General features: G+C 39.6%; 1 protein-coding gene across 2 annotated transcripts; it reads right to left on the minus strand.

The window, feature by feature from the left end:
* Positions 1-1,437: 1,437 nt before the first annotated feature.
* Positions 1,438-20,219, minus strand: LOC108600859 (breast cancer anti-estrogen resistance protein 1). 2 transcript variants are annotated; one of them, XM_017988664.1, is made up of 4 exons: positions 19,593-20,219; positions 11,109-11,252; positions 8,345-8,608; positions 1,438-3,948 (listed from the first exon to the last, which is right to left on the minus strand). In XM_017988664.1, exons 1-4 carry the CDS (start codon positions 19,704-19,706, stop codon positions 2,155-2,157), a joined length of 2,316 nt encoding a protein of 771 aa, XP_017844153.1. In that variant the 5' UTR covers positions 19,707-20,219; the 3' UTR covers positions 1,438-2,154. The 2 variants fall into 2 exon arrangements, with proteins under 2 accessions (XP_017844153.1, XP_017844154.1); XM_017988665.2 differs by lacking the exons at positions 8,345-8,608; positions 11,109-11,252; positions 19,593-20,219 and adding an exon at positions 4,256-4,362.
* Between the last annotated feature and the right edge of the window lie 3,431 nt (positions 20,220-23,650).

The following is a 23,650-nucleotide window of genomic DNA, read 5'->3' on the forward strand; positions in this document are numbered from 1 at the left end:
ATAAAAATATAAATAATTACCTTACCTTATGCGGCATATTTTACAAAATCCTTTTTCTGGATGTGTGTGCTTGTCCCACAGTAAATCTCTGACAAGCTTACCGCACCAGGCCATGGTATGCAGACGTATGAAAAATTTTTGAGAATGATATTGTGGATCCTGCCCACATTTTTGTGCATGACGTAGCCAGGATTTATTTGACATCTTTACAAAACCACAGCGAGGACAGTTTACCCATTTGGCAATTTCTTGTGTAGTCACCCAACGTGCAGGTCTCTCCAGTTTAGGTTTAATATCAGCGATTATTGGAGCTGGATGCTCCTCAACGTATTCATCTGATAATACGGTAGGTTCCTCCTCTATTGAATTCTGTGGAAGTTCAGCTGCTTCGTGCGCCAACGATCTCACCTCACTTATGTTGAAATTTGTTAAATCGATATTTTCAAGTATTTGCGGCGCTGCTGTTCGTTCTTCCGGAAATGGTGGCCAAATATCTGAGTAAACAAATACATGCAACCGAGCTGTAGCACCAGCGCCAGGGCAAAGCGTATGCGACTCGCTTGTTTTTAAACTGCGTATTACATTGCAGTAAAGACATTTCTCTGGCGGCTGTTGCACGCAACAGAAGCAATGATTAAAGTGATATACCGGATCAGGATCTGTCCCAATGCAAAATTTTGATTGTGGTGCATTCCGCGGAGTCCCGCATTTACAACAAACAGCACGCATTTCAATGCACTATGTGACACAAACTAACGCACAGTGTAAGTGATTTTCACATAAATGGGAGCCGTTAAATGTTGAACTTTTAGCTGTACACAATACTTTTAGTTGACTTGAATTTCTTCATCCAACGGTGTTAATTTGTCACATGTGCTGCGTAAATCTTATTCGAATTTCAAAAGAGAAGGATGGTAATTAACTGTAGCCCGATAACATTCACAAAACATGCTTACCAGGGGTGCTAAGTTAGCTGGTGTGCGGTGCTGCCACCTAGTCCGATCTCGATTTTCACATTTAGCGATGCCACACTTTAAGAGTTGCCAAGTAGATTTTATTGATTGACGCGCCACAAATTGAATGCGCAAATTATTTATCTATTAGCTATAGAAAAGCAATTTGTACATAAGTAATGAATAAAATCACAAACCTATTGTTTCCCAATGGTTGCAAAAAAAACTTTTGTGTAATTTAAATAAGCGACTTTACATTATTGTCTGCGCGCCAAATAAAGTTTTTAAATTCAGCAATTCATATTCTGAGGCAACCGTTAAACTAAATATTTAACAGCATGACAATAGTTAACTATTAAAGATGTCATGTGTATATTGTGTAATTAATTCACAATATTGGAGAAAAATAAATAAATTGTAAAGCAAGAAGGAATCTTCATATTTTCTTGTAATAATATTGATTTTATTATAATTTATAGTCGGCGATGTGTTTGCATATATTGCATTCATCAAATTAGTATATTTTTATTATTACATACATAGATACGTACTTAATATAACTAATGGTATATATGTTTTGTATGTATATTGCTGACTAATGCTTTGCGAACAACGAAAAATGTGTATTGCAAATCTTACAGATTTTTTGACTATGCTTGCATGTTTGTATGTATCTGAATATATGAATGATAGTAAAGCTACTGATACAATAATTATATAGTATACGACTACAGGTTGTTTAATATTAATTTAGTTTCTGAAATGCTTCACTGATACCATACAATTTGCAATGAAATACAAATATACAAAAGCTTACATATTTAAGGACTTTATAGGATATGCTGGCTATATACAAATAACGAAATAGAACTAACATAACTCTAACGATAAGTACAACTAAGTTTAAGTTGAAAATGTGTGGGGGGGTGCTGGATCTGTGGACATGATGAAATGATCTTAGCGGGATTAAGGGCCATGTGCATTTTCTTGATGTTCGCTCGAAAAAATATCACAATGCAAATTATCGTTGGACTGCTGATCGTTGCGGTGCGTTGCTGGGATATGTGCCAAGTAAATGAAAGGCGCGCCTTGAAAGGATTATGCATAGAGGAAGCATGATTACCAGTAAGGAGCATAACGCCTGCCAGCCTGGAAGACTTCAAAAGCCTGAACCAATGTTCAAATAAGCAAACGCTGTAGCTCAAGCCCCGTCTCCGGCGGACAGCTGCACGGCTTGGAGCATGACCGCCTTGAGATTACGTGCCAGACTATTAATATGCACCACCGAGTCGACCATCTCCTGCACCGCACTGCCGCTGGGGAAATGCGCTGCCGCCTTCTTCGACTTGAGCACGCAGGTCTTGAGCGCTTCAAAGAGTTCATTGGTGCAGTGCTGAATCTTCTCGCGCAGCGCCTCTTTGGAGATATTGCGATGCACATTGTCGCCAATGGTGACCAGATTATGCGCACTGACCACAACAAACTTGCCATAGGCAATGAAATACTTGGGTGGCTGGTTCTTCTCGACAGTTTCCAGGAACGAGTCGATCGCTTGGAGGAGGTTGCCCATGTGCGTTGAGATTTGCTGCGCATAGTAACGCACCAGCTTCTTATCCTTGTCGTTCAGCTCAGGGGATTTGGTAGGAGTGGGCGTAGTGGGTGGCAAAGAGGGCGTGGAGCCCACAGCGCTGCTCTCGGCTATTTTGAGTGCGCTATCAAATTGCGTCTTCAGTCCAGCTGGTATGGCATCCCGCAGCGACTGATGCTTCTTGGCCGCTGCATCCTTGGACTCGAAGGCTACATAGTCGTAGTCCTCTAGCCACTCGGCACTGCTGCGGCTGCCATTGCCATTTTGGCTGGCATTCAGCATCAGCTCCGTGGGCAGTTGACGCTTGAACAGCAACGAGGCGTTGCCTTGAATGAAACTCGTGGTGGAGCGCACATCCTCAGTCAACGTCTGTGCGCAGGCCATGAGCTGATCCAGGCTATCGGGTGGCCGGCAGCCGTGCTTCTCATCGCTGCGTGCCAGCTGATCCACTGACCAACCTCCCTGTGCATCCAGTGCCATGGAGGAGTCGTGTATGAGCTTGCTGGCATCCCTCAGAGCACGCACCAGTGGTCGCAGCTTCAAGGCCAAATTGCGATCCTCCGATTTCTGCGCATTGCCCAGCGCGCCTTCGCCAAACTCCGCCAGATCATGCAAAGCGGTGCGCAGACGCAGTGCAGCCAACTTCAGCTCCATTAGATTGGGCTCCAGTTGGGCGCGCGTACGCCAATTGGGCACAACAAAGCTAAGCAGACGCGTTATGGCCGTAGTCGTCTCCGACTGCAGTTTGGCTAAAGTTTCCAGCGCTGAGTTCAGTTCCAATGGCAGCTCTTTGACGGCATTGTTGGTATTTGTGGGTGCAACACGTTGCTCCTGCTCCTGCAGCGGTGGCAGTGGAAAGTCGTATGTGCAGGCATGTGGGCGTGGGCGCACGGGCAGCGGATTACGGCGGGGTACATCATAGTCGGGCATGTTGGCCAAGCTGCTGCGATTGGAGCTGGAGAAGCTCAGCGACAAGCTGTCGCTCGTGAGCAGCGACGACGCTGAGCTGCTTGGCGTAAGCGTATGCTGCGTTGCCTGTGACTGCAACAGTGGGCGTGGCACATCATAGGACTCTTCCTCAATGGACATCGAAGCCGCTACACTCTTCAGTGAATCGAAGCGCGCGCCCAGCGCTGAGCCTGAGGTTGGAGTACGCACACATCTTGCGCCCGCCTCATAGCCCAAGGAGACGGGCGTGGCTGGCTTTGGTATATCGTAGGTCTCGAACTCGCTGCCACTGCCACAGGCATTGCCATTGCTATGCGGTGTGCCCATCATTCCGAGATTTTGATACACACTTTGGTTGCTGTAAATCTGTTGCGGATGCGCCGAACGTGGTGTCGCCAATGAACTGGGCGATGAACCGTTATAGATGTACACATCACCGTGCCGCTGAGGCGTTATGACCTGCCAAGTAAGAAAGAGAGAGAGCGCATAAGAAAATGTGCAACAAAAATATAAAAAATTGTTAACGCTGCATAAAAACTTTAATGCTATTAATCAAAGGACAATGACCCATTGTAGTTAATTTTTTTATATTTTGTGCATATGCATAAATTAGTAACTTGATGTGGCTGCAGTTTCCATGCGACTGCACCCCGCTCCCAAAATTCACACACACACACGCAAACAAAGCGTTATTGATTTTCTCTATTGTTGTTGTCAGCCAAGTTTATTGCATAAATATAACATAGACTTTGTTTATGCAGCTTACCTATGTCTAAGCGTTAATTGCTTATTTGAAATTCTCACATTTTGTTGTCAATTGCTGCCAATTAATACACGAACAATGAAAGTGCGTTGAACCAAAACTTACAGCAGCTCAAATTGTATTACTAAATGTATTGGTACTTTTAAAGTACCAAAGGCAAAGGTAGCAGGGAAATTTTTTAGCGCAGGCGCAATTCATACCAGGGTTGCTGCATTAAGTGCAGTGCAGTTCAATGCCGTTCAGTGTCAAGGTAAGCAAACAAAGGCAAATAGTAGTAGATGAAAAAGGCAGTATTTTAAACAACGATTAGTACTAGTTGAGTAGTAGCTGAAAAGGGCAGTTTTTTGAGCAACTGTTATGCTAAATGAAACAACTGACTTGGCATACAAACAAGCGATTATATTTACAATATGAAATATATGCATGGCGCTTAATTTTTCAGCTGCTTGGCTGCAGCATATGTTTGACTAATTTATTATTACAGCACATATGCCAAAAATTCATCAATAGTCTAACCCCTAAGGCAGGCAAAACAGCCACGCCTACCGCAGCGAAATTAAATCGATAGCAAATTAAGCGTTACCGTTGCAGCTCCTACCACCAAACGTTGATCGTTAAAAGGGGCAGGCGGCGGTGCCTGAAGTGCGTGGCTGGATGCGATGGCAGATGCCCGAAAATTTTTGAAGTGCCAGTTGACGCGTAACACGAGTCATAAAACTTCGACCAAATGCAAACGCGAAACGTAAAACAAAAGCAAGGATCAAAGGCATATTAAGAGTCGTTGAAACAAACAGCTGCAGTCACTAAACAGTTCTTATCTACTGTAGAAATCAGAGCGATAGGGCGAGCAGCTGATGCTGGCGAGTCCTTCAAGACGGTCCTTCAATAACTGTGAGCATTGTGTAATTAGTTGCACAACTTTGTGTCCTTTTGCACAATGTTGCAAGTTGCCGCCGCAATGACTGACAAAGGTCCTGCCACAACGCAGCGGGGCGTGTCCTGTTTTTGTTTTGGCCTTTTTGGAGTATCTTGGAAATACGTTTGACTTCATGCTGATTTGTTTCCAGCTAAATTTTATGTGTTTTTGCGTGACTTTTTCTTTTTGGCATTTCACTTTGTTGTCTATTTTTATGCGCTGTTTGTTTTGCTGTGTTTGTCCTAGTTTCAGTTTATGAAATTAATGCGGCCATATATCAACAAAAATTCTATGCTTATGACACAAATGGGGCACAGCTTTTATCTGCTTTGTGGCATGCCATTAAAATGGCCGCCAGGGGGCGCAGCAGTGCCGGCCATTTTTAATTGGATTTTGATAGTTGAAAGTTGAAATTCACAGCACGATTTACCTTTCTCCCACACCCCTTGGCAGGCAATTCTCCATCTCTGAATCTCTTTGTGGCTGTCAAAATAAACACAACGTTTTTTTTATGGCCCTGTTGGAAATTCCATGCTCAGTGCCCGGTAGCTGGCAAAGATTTGTATCTTTGCAGCTCATTTGATGCATTTCATTGTTCCTCTCACACCTGCGCACAGCTCAAAAAAGAAAACAAGAAAGTTCTTTGTCGAGAGAATTTCGGCATATTCTCACGTACAAAAATAAAAAGAAGAAAAAACATTTATGCTAATTGTTACAAAAGAAAACTCAGCAACGAGAGGAGCTGGAGCTGGAGCTGTGAGTTTATGGCCTCGGGACTTACGAAAGTTCCCAATCAGTCCGAGCTGCAAACTTTGAAGTGCACTCAATTTAAAGCTTTATGAATTGCCCACTTGTCTCATTAGATTGTATTGTGCATAAAGTTGTACAGCTTGAGGATTAATTTACGTATGGGATGATTTTTCGTACGCTGACTGACTTTTTTATTTGCAGCATGGGGCTGGGGCTGGGGCTTGGCTTTGGTGACCTTGCCTTAACCAGTTGAAACAAACGGAGTTTTCACAATACAAATCCGCATGCTTGTCTCCATTTGTAGCAACTCTTTTGGCCATATGGACAAACGTCTCCTTCTATATGGTCATGCAGAAATCTCAGAACCCAAAGATGCAACAGCAGCAGCAGCAGCAACAGCAGCGCAGTAGCAGCTGCAATAACAACAACAATCAAGAGTTATCGTTTGCCATTTTTTGACCATTTTTGGTCATTGAAATAAAAATGACATGTTTTCCTCACAGCGAACGCGAACGCACAAACTCTTTTTGGAGAACGCAAAGAGCTAACCACATTGCCATAAATCTTCATGGTTTTGGCCATAAGGCGAGCGAGCGAGCGACCATTGGCTCACCTGACTTGGCTTTATGGGCAGTGCGTGACCGCAAGCCAGCCGCCCAGACTTATGTGGGCTCAAGGAACTTGAAATTGTCACAATCTGTTGTGCCAGCCGCCGCGTTGGCTCGCCTAACGGCCTGGCGGTTGGTTGGAGCCAAGAGTTTTCTTATTTATTTCTGTTTTGGCCACGCAGTAGCCGCGTCTCGGACATTGTCCCAATGGATTTATTTTTGGTCGCGCCGACAATGAGACGTTGCGCATTAGTAGCGACTTTAGATTGCACACAAAATATGCAAATGTCTTGGACTTGGAAAGAAAGAAAAACCTATAAACACTTCCATTTATTTTTATCGGCAAAAGTATTCATTAGCTTTTCGATATAAAACACTTTGTTTAACATATAAATGACTAAGAGTATTTAAAATGCAGTTTGTTCCAGGCGAGCGCGTTTATCTGAATGGAATGGATTTGCCACGTGGGTTGGCAGCAGCAGCTTGAGCTGTCCAGCGGTTGCGCAACTGCGCTCAAGACATTTCCGTTCTCAATTAAGACTTTTGGGGAATGTGCAACTTAATACATTTGGCCAAGTACTTTACACATTTGTAGACTTGGCTACACTTGTTCCCCCGCCCAATCTTTTGACGCTTTCGAGTGTTTTATTTGGGATTTTGTGGCTGGCGTGTGATTTTCACAATCAATAAAAACTTAAGAGCGCGCCACTCAAATTGAACAAAAGGCAACATTTTATTTTTACAGCTACCCCAGCACTTCACTTCACATCGCTTCACATCTCTGGCTGATTTTATGGGCCTGCGGTGGAGTTGAAGCTGCAGTTGTCTCTCGCTTAGATTTCTCCAGCGCCAGCGCCAGTGGCCAGCGGCCGTTGCAATTTGCAGTCTCAGTCAGTTTAGAGCGGCGACGCTCTGAGGGGGCGGTGACGCGTTTATTTGAATTTGAATTTAAATTTATGGTTTCACTTGCCCCCAAACGAGATTGATAGCTGCCGATAATGCGAGGAAATGTTTACGACTCTGTAATTTGGACTTTATTTTATTTGATTTGATTTGGAGTGAGCGCCACAAGTGGCCAAAGGAAAGCGAAAGTCCACCAACATCTTCAGCTATAAAATTCAAAGGGGCGAGCGCGGGCGGGCGTGCCACAGATGTCAAAGTTCAAAGCCTATGCATGTGGTGCTAATGATAATGGACAATTATTATTATGCAATGCAAGCGAAGGCGGAGGCATCAACGATTACAAAATTGAAAGGCAATGCATTAGGGTCAAATTGTCAGAGTTTGGCAACAGCATCGCTGAAGAGTCCGAGCAGCTGTAGAAAGCTGCCAGCGCCACAGCTGGCAAATGATTCGTTTCCTTTAATTATCAAATCAAAATGAAGCTGCCGCTGCCGCTGCAGTGGCAATGCAAATAAAACGCATGTCCAGCTGACAAATTGGCAAATTACAAGACATATGCAAAATCAAAAGAAAACAGACAGGCCAAGCCAAAAAGGAAACCCGTTGGACTTGGACATGGATCCCACTTGGGGCAGCTCCACTGGCAGCTTCGGGTACTTAATAATTGCACAATTACGACACGCAATTGACGTCCCAAGTGAACGATGGGGATCCGTCCCCGCATAATGATGGAAAACCGGCTACTTTCTTTCACTTTCCAGACGGATATCATAATTCAAAAAAAAATATAAACTGCAGTGCAGTAGCAGCCAAAAATAAATTAACTTAATGGCAAAGGCAAACATGAAATGGAATCAATTTGCCGCAGACGAAGCGTTAAATTAAGAAATGTTTTTTTTTTCAACTGTGTCTCACCTTGTGCGGCGATGCCTGCCACAGTCGCCTGCCCAGGCAGGAGGAGGAGGAGTTGGATGACTGCGAGTCCGTGTTGCTAACCGCCGCTGAGCCAGTTGCACTGATGATGGAACCGTTCTCATAGATATCCGTTGAGCAAATGGAGCTGTTCAGCGTCGCTGTGCTGGCCGCCAGCGAGGGTATGGGCGAGCTGGCCGGCGATGGTGAGAAGCAGCCGGAGTCGTATGAGTTCAGGATGCGCAGTCGATTGCCCGGACAAAGACCCTGCAAAGAAAAAATAAAAAGAAAATATTAATATTTTGTAAACTTTTATTGCAACTCGTCAGTGCAAATGAAATTGAATTTGTTGATTTTGTTGGTGAGAACTTTAATGAAGTCAATGGTGTATTGTTGAATTTTAATTTTATTATTGGGTAATCAAATTATTGGTAATCAATTCACATCGTATGCATTACCAATCAACAATAAATTCACCATTTATTTGAAAATCAAATGATTAAAGTTTTAATTCTGAAATACAAAACGTTGTTGAATTCATTGCATTCCTTTTATTAATGAAATCAGCAACAAATTCACCATTGCATCGAGACTGGTATTTTATTAAAGTTTAGCTTAAAGCGCATACACTTTGAACTATTTTCCACATATATCATTCATTTTATTTAATGAAATTCATGACTAACGCTCATTGGGCCTCAATTGATTTTGATTGATTTTTAATTAACTCAATGCAGCAAACAAAAAAAAAAATACATAACCATAATAAAATGCAATTTTTAATTGCACGTCATTCTTTGCTCAAATAAATGTCAGTTTTTTATATTTTAAAGCTACAGCCTTTATATATTTTTTGAAAATTTATGCAGTTTCGCAGATGTTTTGTCAACTGTTGCGACTTTGAGTTGTTCCCATTGCAAACTACAAAGTGATAAAAAACAAGATTTTTGTTTGCTTTTTTTTTTTTTGGACAACATGTGTTCCATGTGTTTGGCATAAAAACTGTATAATTTTTGCTACATATTTTTTGTTATTATTTATGTATAATAGATGCTGTTGTTGTTGTCGGCACTCAATTGATAGTTTTTGGGTTAATTGTTTCCATTAAAAAGTGCGGCTACTTTTTAATTAACGCCAATTGGCCCGACATCAAGATCTATGGACTACAACACGCTTGTTAATGCAGCTAGAGCGATTTTGATTTTCATTTCTGATATGATATATGTTTTAACACCCAGCCTACACAGCTAGTGGCTACGATCGTCGATTCGCCAATTGAGTTGTTAATTAAAAAAATGTGTTCATAGCTGTTGCAGTTTCGTCGGCTGCGAGCGACGTGCAGAAATTTAAGAGAACACGAACCTTGCGGTTAATCAGTTTTTAATTTGCCAAAACCGGGCGTGTTTATGGCCCCATATTGAGTGCTTCTAACTGAGGGGGGTAACTAGGGGGGCCAACTTCAAGGTTGCACTAGATGAACTCTAAGCGTGAGATCGTTTCGAATGCGAAATCTTGTGGTTTAGCTAAGATAATTATACGAAAGAGCTTAGCAGCTTGACAGCTGATAGAAAATAGAAGATTAAATTAATGTCTAAACTTGAGTAGCTTTCACATACAAGCTTGTTATAGAATTAAATAGGTCATAGCATTGAAATTTGCATATGCAATATTAAATGAGTAGAATCATTAATAAAAGTAGCGTGCAATTTTTATATATTTTGTATATATTAGAATACAAAAAGCTTAAGAATCCCACCCACATACACTTCTTGCTAAATTGAGTAGCAGCTCATCATTTGCAGCATAAAATTATAATATTTTAATATAAACTTTGACTAATGATGTGTGGTAAAATCAGCTCTATTTTGAATTCTCTCTGCTGTTCATCATCACAGCTTAAATATTAATAAACAACTTTAAATTATTTAAACAACCTCAAACTCAATTGAACTCTTGCAGCTTAAAATATTTATATATATTTCGATATAAAGCTGACTAATGTTTATGCTAAACACATAAAATACAACTTCATATGTTTTGAATTTTCTGCCAGAGCACAGAAGTTGGAAGAGTCATCGAGGCAGCTCAAATATTAATAAACAACTTTAAGTTATTAAACCACCCTCAAGCCCACCCACTTCTTGCTAGATTCTTATATAGAGTTCTCACTCCTTGTAGCATAAAAATTCCCAACTTGGCCAGCACATTATTTGTTCTGAAATTGTTTTTCAATTCAAGCGACTAAGCAGCCGGAACCCCCCACGGATTCCACTTACTATAACCAGTCGGTCGGTCGGTCGGTCGGTTGCATGCCACACATAGCTCGAAATTATGTTGTACGCACATGTTTAATCGCGCGTAATGCGCTCGACGCTGGATTATTATTTTTATTATTACAGCTGCAGACACAATTAAAGTGCCAAATTTGAGAATTTATAACTCATGGGGGCGTTATCGGACTCAGTGTGGCACGTGCCGCAGAAGCAGCCACTGCAGTTGATGCTGCTGGTGAATCATATTTTGACTGGCACTGCAGCAATAACACAAATTAAATTATAAATTCAAATGAGTTTTTCGCTGCGTTCTCTTTAGTTTGCATGTGAATTGGATTTGGCAGTCAGAACTGCTCAATTGGTTAATTACAAATGCAGAGCCAGCAATGAACTGAGAACTGGGCGCGGCTGCTTTTTAGTTTTATGCTTTTCTTTTTTTAAAGGCGTTGCCTCTTTACCTTTTAATGGGCACTTTGGCAGTTAGTTAAACTCACCTGTCGGTTGCGCAGCGAGCAGAGCCACCAGCCCTCGATGCCTTCGGTGTCCTGTTCGATGACTGTGAGTATGTCGCCCTTTTTGAAGGGCAATTCGTCTGGCGAGTCGGCATAATTATCATAAATAGCCTTTGCATAAAGTTTCTGCAAATAAATCAAAGCAAATGCAGCATTAATTAAAGTATTCAAAACATATGTATATACAAAATAAAGCAATTCGCTCTCTCTATAACTTTAACTTGTATAATCATAATAAACTGCATGCAACTTCTAAGAAACCGCAGCAAAACAAATGGCAACAGTCCAATTTCAATGGAATCTCAAAGACTTGGGGCCTACGACCGACCCCAACATTGACTTGGCCCCAAAAAAAAAATGAAGACAAAACATCATTCATAAGAACTTGTCTGTCCGTACGAAGGTTGTGCTGCCTTAGGTAGCAAATATCTTTGTTTTTATTTTTTTGGCAAAAACCACATAACAAAAACTGCATAAACTGCTAAAAGAATTTCGGCACAAAAACAAAACGAGCTCAGTTTTGTGATTTTTATGTCGTTTGCTTCATTAGTTTAGCTGGAATTTTGAGGTAAACAGCGGAAGGCGTAGTAGTCAATCAAGATATATATTATTTTGTATAATAATGCGTTTGTTATTCAGCTCAGCTGCATTCCTACAACTTAAAAGAGCGAATTGCTTAATAATAACTGAGCTAACAATTAAACGCTTTTAGTTTCAACAATAACAATTTCCTACCGCTGTAATTTCCCTTAATAATTCTAAACACTTCCAATGAGCACGACTTGTGTTTCCTCAATGAAATCCATGAGGTTTTTATCTTTGTGTACGGGTTTGGGTTTGGACTTTTATTTCGCCACCGCATCGAACGTTTTGAACTCAAGTCGTTGCCGTGACTTCCAGTCTTCACACAAAACCCAACTCCCTACCCCACCCCGCTAGCTCCACTTATGGCTATTACCCTTTGCTCCTGGCTCATTTAATATGAGCTGCGCATATCGCATAAAGCGTTGGAGAGCGGCAGGGGCAGAAAAAAAAAATAACTCAAGCGATTACAATATCGCGCACTGAATCGGCGTTGAACTTTCAACTCGGCAACTCGAGTCTTTGATTTCGTAGTCGTTGTAGCTTCAAACTCGTTTTGCCAGACAACTACAACTAAGGATCGGTGAGGGGCAGCGGGGTATTTGGAGTATGAGGTACAAACTGCGGTTTTTGTCGGTGTATTTTGTATTCTACTTTTTCAATTTGGAAAGCTGAAACCGTTCAAATGTCAAAAGAAAAAATAAACGCACTTGAAGTTCATGTGCATGAGCAATTGATGTAATGCTGTCAGCGTCGACGTCAGCAGCGGCAGAGACAGCGACTGCGACTGACACTTGAACGCTGCGTTGTTCAAACAGCAACAACCACAATTATTTTTTTTCTATGCGCTTGTAATATATAGTCTAATATTATATAAAGGCTAAGAAAGAGAAAGAGAGTGAGAGAGAGACTGAATCTCAAGCCAGAGTTGTCATGTGCTGCGCTTTCTTCTTTGACTAGATTTTTAACACAGCGCTAATTGTATAGGCAAATATTTGTTTAAATATTCGTTTGTTTAGCGGTTCGAAAACGGGGGGGTGGGGTGGGGTTGCGGCTATTGCAGTTCCGTTTTTGTTGTCACAGGTAAATGAAATTGTTGATTTGGGTAAGCTTTGATTGTTGTTTGCACAAGCGACTTTAATTGGTTTGCTCAGCGCATTCCAAAAACACAAAAAAAGTAAAAAAAAAAAAATTTGGGTTTTATGCTTTAAAAAATAACCCATGGCAGTTGCACATACAAAATGCTGCTATAAATCTGCCAACAACAAAAGCATAAAAATTTAATCAAAGTAATTTCTGTCTTGAGGCCATTTTGTTGTTATTGCCGCCGCCGCCGTTCGCTTTAAGTGAAAGAGTTTCAGCGATTTATTGTTTTTTTTCATTAATACAGCACGTATGACCAACCAAATAGCCCAGCATTGAGAAATGCTTTAAGCCTGAGAGTTTAAAAACAGCAAAACAACAAAGACATTAAATCCATGTAAACAAATGTATGTGCTGAAGTTTATTCACCAGTCAATTTAACAGCTTTTGTAGAAAGCTATTACCCACCCACCAAAGCCAAGCTACAACTTATGTATATATTCATTAAGAGCGTAAATAACAGAATCAAGAAAAATAATAAACGCTTAATGAGCACTTAAAACTCAAGAAATAAGAAATGGCAACAAATGTGTGCAAAATATTTTGTCAAAATTTACTCAACTGATGAGCTACATGTTTGAGATACTTGACATGACAGTTGGACTTTGAGTGGGGCTCTTAAGATCGACAACAACCAAAAAAAAATTAGAAATAAAGTAGCAATAAACAAGAAATAAAGTACAGCAGACACTTGATAAGCTTAACTCTAACATTTGAGCGTGTATAAAAAATATAAAAAAATATATAAAAAATATATATAAAAATATATAATAAAATATATATATGTATAAAAGAACTTAATTATAAATACTTATTTAATTTTCTTATACCATCGACTATTTTTAGTTGACAGCAAATAAATATAAAAGTATAGCAATCAAAATAAACTTTTCTTATAGTAGAAAGTTGCTCTTAACGCGCGTTTACTGTTACTGCTGATAAGTATAAAAAGTAATTTTTTTTTTGTTTTCATTGCTGCGTGACTGATAAACTTTTAACTTTGCTTTTAATTAAGCCAATTTAATCAAAATCGATTAAAGGTGCGGCGGCCACTTGATAGCAGCAGCGCTTGTTGATTTAAACTAAATCTAAAAATAAATGCGTCACTTTATGTGGCAGGGCTGAAGGTTTAGACTTGGCTAAGAAAGTCATGGGATTTGCCATGAGCGAAGGTCTGTTGGAATTGCAATTGTAAATATTATCACAACTCATTGTCAGAGTTTACTTTTGCTAAATTAAAACGCCATATGTGTGTTGAACTGGTTTTCATTTCTGCTTAAATTTGTGTTCGCAGTTTGAGCGCAAAAGTCAACAAAATGTTGACAGCAGCAGCAGCAGCAGCGTCGGCGGCCTTTTTGGCATATTTCAGTCAACGGACTGACTGGCCCCGTGTGCAAAAAATGGCATTAAAACTTAAAAACGCATGCATGAGACAATAAAGACTCCAAAGCAGGCCAGGCCAACTCGAAAGCAACACGTTCCATTGGCTTCAAGCTGTTGACAATAAAACGCGTTGACAAGTGCACGCCAAATCAAATGCAGATTGGCCAGTCAATGGTAATGCAATTGATACCACTTGGACACACACACACACACACATGTATACAGCAGCTGAGAACCTTAGCTAGTCACTCACTCAGTTGTTGTCTGCCCTCAGTCAATTTATCTTTGAATCAAAGTTAATGGATTTGACTTTACTCGCAGACTAATCTGCTTGGGGCTGCGGCCATTGGCATTTGTAGTTGCCTCGCCTTGCGGCATGTTGCTACACATCTAGTAGAAATATCTTTCTTAACCACTTGACCCATCAAGTGGCTGGAATCTGCTATATTAAATGGATTTTAATAAGCGCATCGCCTTAACTAATAGAACCACAATAAAAGGCAATAAGAATTTCGTAATTCTTAAAAGATTATTTAGTAATTAAAATGTCAGAGTGGCTTAATAGATTACACATATTTGCTGATATCTTTCAGATACATATACATAAATATATATGCTTTAGTTAATAAATAAATATAATGTTAGATATAGTTGATATATTTTCTTATTTGTGAATATAATTTAAGAATTATAATTGGAGTATTTTTTTGTATACTCAAGTAATTATTTATAAATTGTTTTATGTTTAGATACAAACAATAATTTAATAATTTTTAGAAAATAATAATGAAAGTAATAAAATAATTTTATTAAAATTATATATGATAAATCTTATTTATTAATAAGATGTAATAAAATAATTTTATTGAAATATGATATGATATGATAAATTTTATTTATTAATAAGATACTTTTATCATATAACATTTTAATAAAATTATTACATTCATTATTATTTTCTAAAAATTTTGAAGCATATTTTATTTGATTTTGTATTAATATTATAACTTTTAACAAAGGTATTTGTCTTCTTTATTTATTTATAAACATTGTTGGTATTAAAACACATAAGCTCAATAAAATGTACTAAATTATAGAACCGCTTTGTACATTATTAATGTACAGGGTCTAATCAGCACTTTTCTGTATTTCTTACTTGAATTTGATGGATCGATTGGCATTTTTGCTTAGCTGTCGCCAGCACTAAGCATATTAATCCATTTAGTTATGCATTAACTATAATATATAACTATATTTATAATAATCTTGCAAAATTCCAATGAAATGCTTGAAAACAATTGCAAAAGGTGCTGGGGGCTCAAAGCTAATTTTAAGTAGATTTCAGTTGAGTCATAAACTAAGCAAATAACAAATACACACTTTTATTTAAAAACAAATAGCAGTAACTCAGCTAATAAAAAATATAGAAGAATAGCACATGCTTGTTGTTAGCTAATTCAAACAACGGTTATAAACTTTTTTAGCGCATGAATCAACGTTGAAAATCAATTTGGCCGCATGTCTGTAAAGTTTTAATGTTTTTGTTGTTGCTTATTTGTTAATGTACTTAGCGCAGCATGTGCTTTGCTTTAAAAGTCTTTTAATTTGGAATTGTGTTTTTTTATAGCAGCAGCTGCATAATTTTCTACAACAAATTTTGCAGAAATAATTTTTAACGACTATAAAATAAAGATCAATCAATGTTGATAAACAAACATGTGCCCCAAGGGAATTAATTGTTGTTGTTATTGTTGCAAAGTGCGCTCAAGGCGTTGCAAGGGCTAACAACAAAACAGAGTCATAAAATATGCATAAAAGCCAAGCACACAAATTATAGAAACATTTTTTATGGGCATAAATTAAAAGAATTTCGATTTTGTGTACGTCACAAGCTTTGGGGGGCAGTCGAGCAGCTCGACATTAAGCTGAAGTTTGAGTTCGGAATACCCCGGATATAGCGACATGAGTCATGCTACAAATAGTTGCAACAATAATTGAGCGCGTCGGGCCGCTTCTAACCAGTTTAGCGTACCTTGAACTCGCAGCCAAGTCTAAGAAGCGTCTGTCTGTTGCTTTGTTGATGGATTAGGCTGCAGCCCACGCGAGTGAGCGCAGAGGAAATGCTGCTGAGTTGTAATCAATTAAGGCATCTGCTCAAAGAGTTGTAATTGGCTGGCTATGTTGATTGACAGTTTAGACCAAGTTAGCAGCAACTTCCGTTCTAAATGCTATAGAATTGCTTGATTTGCAACTTATGTCTGAATGGGCGTGTTGACACTCGGAGCTTTGCCCAAGGTGTTGGCTAATTAGCATTTGCTTTACATTTTGTAAGCTGCTTTTATTTATTTCAGTCAGATGAGTCATGAGTGTCAGCAACGTGACAAGAATTTTTTTATGATTAATATGCAAACAGCGCAACATACACATGTAAAACATGCAACATGCACACACTGACTGACAAACTGATAAACAAAGCAAAGTTTGCATGTTTCTAATTTGCAGCTGCGCTCATGTTAACTTGCCACAAGGCAAACGCCTAGCCCCCCATAGGCTGCACTTATCAGCGCTGTCTTATCAACTCGTAAGCATTTGTCACGTCAGTCAGCAACAGGTGCAGCAACAAAAATATTGCGTATACGCGCTGGCTTGCAATTGCAATTTAAAGTTTGCACAGCACTTCAAAATCACATTTGATAACTGGCTATAGCTGTTACCACTGTGCATTAGATAACAACGCTGCAGTGCGTGTGTACTAAGCGTGGTGGCTAGCTAACAGTTAAATTATAAGCCAAAGCGAAAGTCTTTAACTTTCACTAAACTTTACTTGATATGCCGGAAGAGCTTTGATATATTTAAAACTAAAGCAGCTATAAATCTTACATTGCCACACTTTTGTGCCCTTAACACTTCAACATACAGTTAGTTGTGAATTATGTTATATAAATTGTTTAAGTTTTATTGATAAGTCCTCATATATTTTCATCTTTCAGCAACGCTGCGCGCTTCATCAATTTCCATTTTGTTTATTAATTCAAATTGAAAATGTTGAGCACACAACATTAATTCTAATCAATTTTTAGAGTCTAGACGCAGCCATGGGGCGCCACTTAATCAAGTGAGCTGAGAGACAGCAAAAGGACAGCTGGTGTCCCTTGCTGCGTTGACAACTCAAGGCTGTGTGTGTGTGGGTCTCTCAGCTTGTAATTAAAACAATGGCTACTCGACTTGCCTTTGGGGTTTTCTATTACAAATTTATGGCCTGGGCTCATGCTCAATTAAATGCGATTAGATTTGCGTGTGGTTATCGCTCCCAGGTCAGACCCAAATGTTGGCATTCACTTTGAACGATAAGCAAGGCGTTCGATAAAGGGCTGTAACTGCTTTGGGCTTACAGCAACGTGCGTGGTCTGCTGCAGATTGATTGCCCTTTATTTATAGCTTCGCACTTGGCTCTCGTGTCTGCAATTGCCTTTCAATCAATTGAAATTTAGCTGGAAATCAACACACAACATGCGGCTATTAATAACTGATTTTATTTGCTGTCCAGCTTCATTAATTGCAATTGCCACGCAGAATCCAGTCCAGATGGACAGCTGGCAGTCAAGTGCATGTCAGAGCGAGTCCAAGGCACAGTCCTTGGCTATTAATTGCCCCACAGTCCGACCCTTTTCGCTTTTCGCCCAGTTGTCTGCGCTCTTTTCCGCTGTTTGCATTTCTTTAATCTAAGCCTGGGACTGGCAGCAACTTGGGCTCTGGTCGAGACCGTGGCTAACCGGCTTTTGGTAGCGTCAATTACTTTGCGCTTTTTGCACATTTGGAGCACATTTATTTTAATCTCACCTATGGCCAAGCCTATGGATGCAGCTGCAGTCTCTAACTCTCCCTCTCTCTCTCTCTCTCTCTCTCTGCTCGTTCTCTACCTTTAATTATGGTGTACTTAGTGTCAGCGACTGTTAGACCAAAAACAAGTATTGCCAACGTCAAACATGTCCATCCATGTTTCAGCTTCTAGCTCTAGCTCCCTCTTGTAATTAGTTGTTGTTTATTTAATTTACTGCTTAATACCCCGTACTTGCTCTGGCATCTTAAAAGCATTCGCAATTTGCATGCAGCTTCGCTCTTCTCCGCTCTCTTCCCCGCCAAGTTCACTTGCAATTGTGTTCACAACTTGACTTATTTATTATTTTGTATTTAAGTGCACGAGCTGGGCAAACAATTCAAATTTGTTTAAGAGCTCGCTCGCACTTACTATAAATAAAAATATATATTTATTAACAGCTGTTCATGGTCAAGTTTGAGACTGTAAATTAAGTACTTTTATCAACTATGTTTAGACTTTGCACAAAGTAATTAGCAAGGTGTTCATAAAGCACATTTATGCTTTTTTTGCATGTATGAACGCTTGGATCTCAGCAACTAAAAGAGCTAGCGACACCAAACTTGGTGAGTAGATGCATCTATATTCTATGTATGTGCATATGTATATAGACTTTTATATTATTTGATAAGTACAGAGTCGGTTTGGACTGCGCTTTCGAATTTTCTCAATAAATTTATAGAAATACATATGAGGAGCTGTTCAGCGTACACATTAATGCAAATACTCCTGATTTGTATGTATGAACGCCTAGATCTCAGCAACTATTAGAGCTGGAGGCACCAAACTTGGTAAGTATATACGTCTATAGCTTAGGTCCGACCATATTTATATAAACTTTTACATTAATTGATTTATGACAGTCTTTGTGTCATTTTTTTGAATTTCTTCAATAAACTAAAAAGTATACACATATATTTTACTCAAGAACTTTGCAAATTCCTGTATAACCTTATCGACTGGCAAGACTATCTAATCAAAGCACTCTACAAATACGACAGATAAGCAAGCGTAGAATCGGGACTCACACAGTCAGTTCCCTTGTACTCAAGTGTTAATATTGCCAACGAAAGTTTAGCAAATGCGGGGCCCAGCGTTTTCGACTTATCGCACTATACTGAGATATGGCAGCTAGGCTATAAATATAAGTAGCACAAGAAACGGTGCACAGGTGATAACAAATGCAAAATTGCGGAAAACTTTTTGCCAAATGCGAGCAGAGCCGTAGCAAAGCTGAGAGATCCGTTAGCATTTCCTGAGCAAACAAACACGCAGCCCCTGTCACAACAACACAGCTAAAAAAGAGATGTGGCCAAGATACACAACAAACTGTCTCCCAGTGTCTGTTTCGACCGCAAGTCGAGTTGGCAAGACGGCATAGAGGCAAATGGCTTAATCGCTCGAGTTGCCGCAGCAGAGTTACGAGTTACGAGCTGATCAGCATTTAGTTGATAAGCTTATGAGTGCGTCTGGCTACTCACCGATTTGATGTGTATGCGCCTGGAGACGGGCACATCGTAGTCCAGATCGACGTTTGTCGCATTCGAGCTGCAGCAGGAGCCGGAAACCGAAATTGAGCTTTGCTTATCCAACATTTTGAATCGTAGTCGGTAGTACTAAGAATTTTATTTTTATTTAAAGTTGCCTTTAGCACATGATCAGCCGAGATACTCGAAATATATTTAATCCAGGACAATATAGATAAAGTATCTCGACAGACACTTCACTGTAGCTCAACACAATGCTAACATCAGCATATGTTTTTATGTATTTTGTTTTTATTTTGAAGCTTGATTTTTATTTGTTTTTTGTTGTTTTTTTTTGCGGATCAGCTTTAAAATTCAAGTTTAGAGCGCGCGAGCAACAAAATTCGCAAACAGCAAAGCGCGATACAAAAAAGTAGCAACAACAACTCGTGCGGGGCTTAAACAAAAGATGCCCAAACTACAGCAACAACAACAATGACAACATTTAATGCTGACTTGTAGCGATTTTTATCGCTGTCTTCTTATCGTCGTCACAGACTCTCTAGCGGTCTTAGACGCCCGCAAGCAATAGAAACGAAATGTTTTGAACACAAAACCGCGAAATCCGCATGCGCTCAGCTCTGAAACGTTCCGCACTGCACAAAGTAACACAAGAGACTGAATCCGAAACTGAGCGGAATGTTAACAGTCTGTTATACGTAACAGAGTCGCGCATAACATTTGCTGTTAGCTACCCTCACTGATGTGAGAGAATCTCTGGGAGAGCAGAGCACAGTTGGCAGTTGGGGCAGCAATTTTCGATTCGACATGAGTGAAATTATTTCATACATTATTTTAAAAATAATATTTCAGATTTGTATATAAATTAGCAATCAACTCTTACTATCAGTATTATAAGAAATAAAATTAATTATTTAAATTATTTGTTTTTTAGTTTATAAAACATATTTCAATCATATCAGTTAAATAATGTTTATTAATTGTAATCATTTCCTATCAAATTATTTTTGATTTAAAGTTGAAATAATTATTATTTTGCAATTGTTTTATAGCCAAAAATTTGAAAATGATACCGCATTTCGAGATTATTGAAAAAATTAAACAGTATTAAATTAAAATAAGTAAATTTATTGTATACATAGCAAATAATATAAAATGGTATAAAGAGCATTCACATTCGCCTTATACGAATGTTTTAGCAGCTCACACTCTCTCTTTCTCCCTCTCACTATTGCTCGCTCTCTCACTGTTGCTACTACTGTTACTACTATTTACAAAAGGCAGGCACTGTTAAGAAAAAGGTAGTAGACGCCGCAGTATCAAAAAGTAAGCAATTCAAAGCTGCAGTTGATTCATTCCCTGCTCATATCTCAACAAATATTCGGTTATTTGAGCTACAGAGACCCATTAAATATCAGACAACTATTTATCTGGGCGTAAGGCAATACTCATCATATTTTTGAGCCATATCGAATGCAGACAGTTAATGAGTCGAAATCGTTTGGCGTTAGATTGGCTCAAAGAAAAGCTCGCATTACCCAAAAGAAACGCAAGCTGTTCAAACAGCAGAAGAGAAACAATTCAATTGAACTCAAGCCGTGACGCAGCCACATCGGGGTAGAAGTTATGTCGCCTACACCAGCTGTAGAGCACAAACAATGGACACGGCTTGTTGTCCCCAGGGACTGGGACTGCGACTGAGGATGTGTTTACGTATGGCCAGTCGAAAGCGAAGGTCAACCCGTTCCAGAGCACAGCTGCATGAAAAGTATTGTAAGTGACATTTGACATGATTTGCATGCCAAGTGCCACGCCCCAACAGTCAGTCAAGCAGTCAGTCAGTCAGTTCGTCAGTAAGCTGAAACTGACAGCAACACAATTTGAGCTGTAAAGTGTTAGCCCGCACTCGTTGAGTTTTTATTGTCACTTTCGCTACAAGTTTAGATTGAATTTTATGTGATTTGATTGCGAGCTTGGCATCAATTTGTTGCAAGCACTTCACAGTGTGTGTGTGTGTGTTGCCTTATCGCACTGACAAGCATTTCCGTTGGTGTGGGTGTTTGAGAGAATGGAATGCGCACTAAGCAGTTGTCATTATCATTACCGTTCCATTGTATATTTGGCAAGAATAACAGCATGTCCTGCGCCCTAGCACGTCCTCCACGCATTTGTCACTGCATCCCTCTCACACATGAACAATTAAACGCCCGCATTCCATAGAATTAGAGACATTAATAGCAAAGGGTCAGCTAGAAAATTAGTGTAGACAGCTGCTGGCCACAGACTCCATTTTGCCAGCTCTCTAATTGCCAGCCAAGTTTATGTAAATGCAGCCTGACAACTTTGCTTATTTATTATGCTGACACCTCATTGTTGTTTGCAATTTAGTAGCTGCATAAATAACATACCGGCAAATGAGCGCAGCCACGCACATAAATATTTACAACAGCTCCCCCACAGTCTTAAGCATAAATATTTACGCGTAGGTGTTGCATATATTTGTTTGAAATGTTGCCACCTGCTTTGCCAAATATTTGTTGTCAATTAATTGAGCAATCAATGCTCAGTGGCTCGCAACCCTCAGTGGGATTAACGACCACCCTCAACAGCTGTTCACTTTATGCTGCAGCAACTTCGATTATGATGCAGCTTCAGCCACCTACGCTGCAGCTATAAAAGCAACGCTTGTTTGGCTGTTAACTTTCATTAAGATGCGCATCTTAATTGCGCCCGCAGCTGCTTGGCGCAGACGATCCTTAAGCACTTTCCAATAAAAACTGGGCACAGTCTCTCGCTCTCTATTGTTTTTATATAAGCGAGAGCGAGAGTGACCCGCCAGGGCGCGCCGCCTGTCCCCAGATAATTGATGAATTTATGTTGCAACATAACGTAGCATGTACTTAGCTTGTAGTTGCCACAAACTTCAGTTCTACTGGGCTTATCACTAATTGCAGCGGCACGGCAACTCTTAATAGCTTCTGGGAACTGTCGCAAGTATTTTTGTATTTTTGTATTTTCAATTTTCAAACTCCACGCTGCGCTCCATTTCCAATCTGTGGTGTTGTGTTGATTGCGCTTTTGTTTCTTCGACACTTGAGATATTCAGCTGCGCGTACACACGCGAAGATTGGAGACTTTTCAATCGAATGGATTTTTTGGTTATTTGCTCAAAGCTGATTTTGCATTGTTTTGCGAAAGTGGCACGTTCTGGCCATTTATGGAGAGAGCACGCAGCTCCCAAGCTGCCCAGTTGTCTGCCCTCTTGGCGTCTTGCATATCCGCATATGGTGCAGTGGCAAAAATATTTGCGTAATGTGATGCGTTCATCAAAAGAAATGCAAAAAAGAATAAAAAAAATACTTGCATAATGTACAAACATCATTATCTGCAGTATTTTTAGCATGTTTTTGAAAGTAAATTGCAGTAGAAGAAATTTCAAAATACACTTTAGTTCGCTTTATTAAATTTTTTTAGCTTAGCTTAAACTTTGGCAATTTTAAAACCAAAATAAATAAGTTAAGCTGAAGTTTGTATTCAATTATAAACAATTTTCAGATACCCAAATTTTGCTTATCATATGTCCAATTTGCTTGTACAATTTTTTAATTTTTATTACTTAATTCAATTCTCAGCTGTTCCGCCTTCAACTTTAAATTTACTTGCTGCTTAACCCCAAATGTGGCACTTAATGGGTTAATTGACTTGTTGCAGCAAATTTAGAAACAACATTATTGCTTGTGCTTTTTCTAAGGAAACGACTTCATTAGCAAGCCGAACACTTCCTCAACAACAAACTTTCAAAACTCGAGCGGGCCGGCACTTTAATTTTGCTTTAACAAATTGCAGCGTCTGTCGACACCAGAGAAATAAAACTAAAAATTTAAAGAAACAAGTAAATATTAGTTCGGCATGCATATATCCTAAACAAATCTTTGGTGGCAGCAGCTGCGGCATCTTTTGACAATTTGCCGACGCGTCTGCTAATCTGTTGACTCCAAATCTGGAGCTGTGTGGCAGCTGGAATTTTACGCGATCTGTGGCCACCAGTGCCA

Source organism: Drosophila busckii, chromosome 3L, assembly GCF_011750605.1.
Source record: "Drosophila busckii strain San Diego stock center, stock number 13000-0081.31 chromosome 3L, ASM1175060v1, whole genome shotgun sequence".
Taxonomy (NCBI): Eukaryota; Metazoa; Arthropoda; class Insecta; order Diptera; family Drosophilidae; genus Drosophila; species Drosophila busckii.

Bases quoted from the DNA above. Each gene is read 5' to 3' on its own strand.
- LOC108600859 (XM_017988664.1), bottom strand. From the start codon at position 19,706: ATGTTGGATAAGCAAAGCTCAATTTCGGTTTCCGGCTCCTGCTGCAGC. The intron at 8,609-11,108 runs GTGAGTTTAACT...TTTTCTTTGCAG, and splicing joins GCTCGCTGCGCAACCGACAG to GGTCTTTGTCCGGGCAATCG. The intron at 3,949-8,344 runs GTGAGACACAGT...CTTACTTGGCAG, and splicing joins GGCAGGCATCGCCGCACAAG to GTCATAACGCCTCAGCGGCA.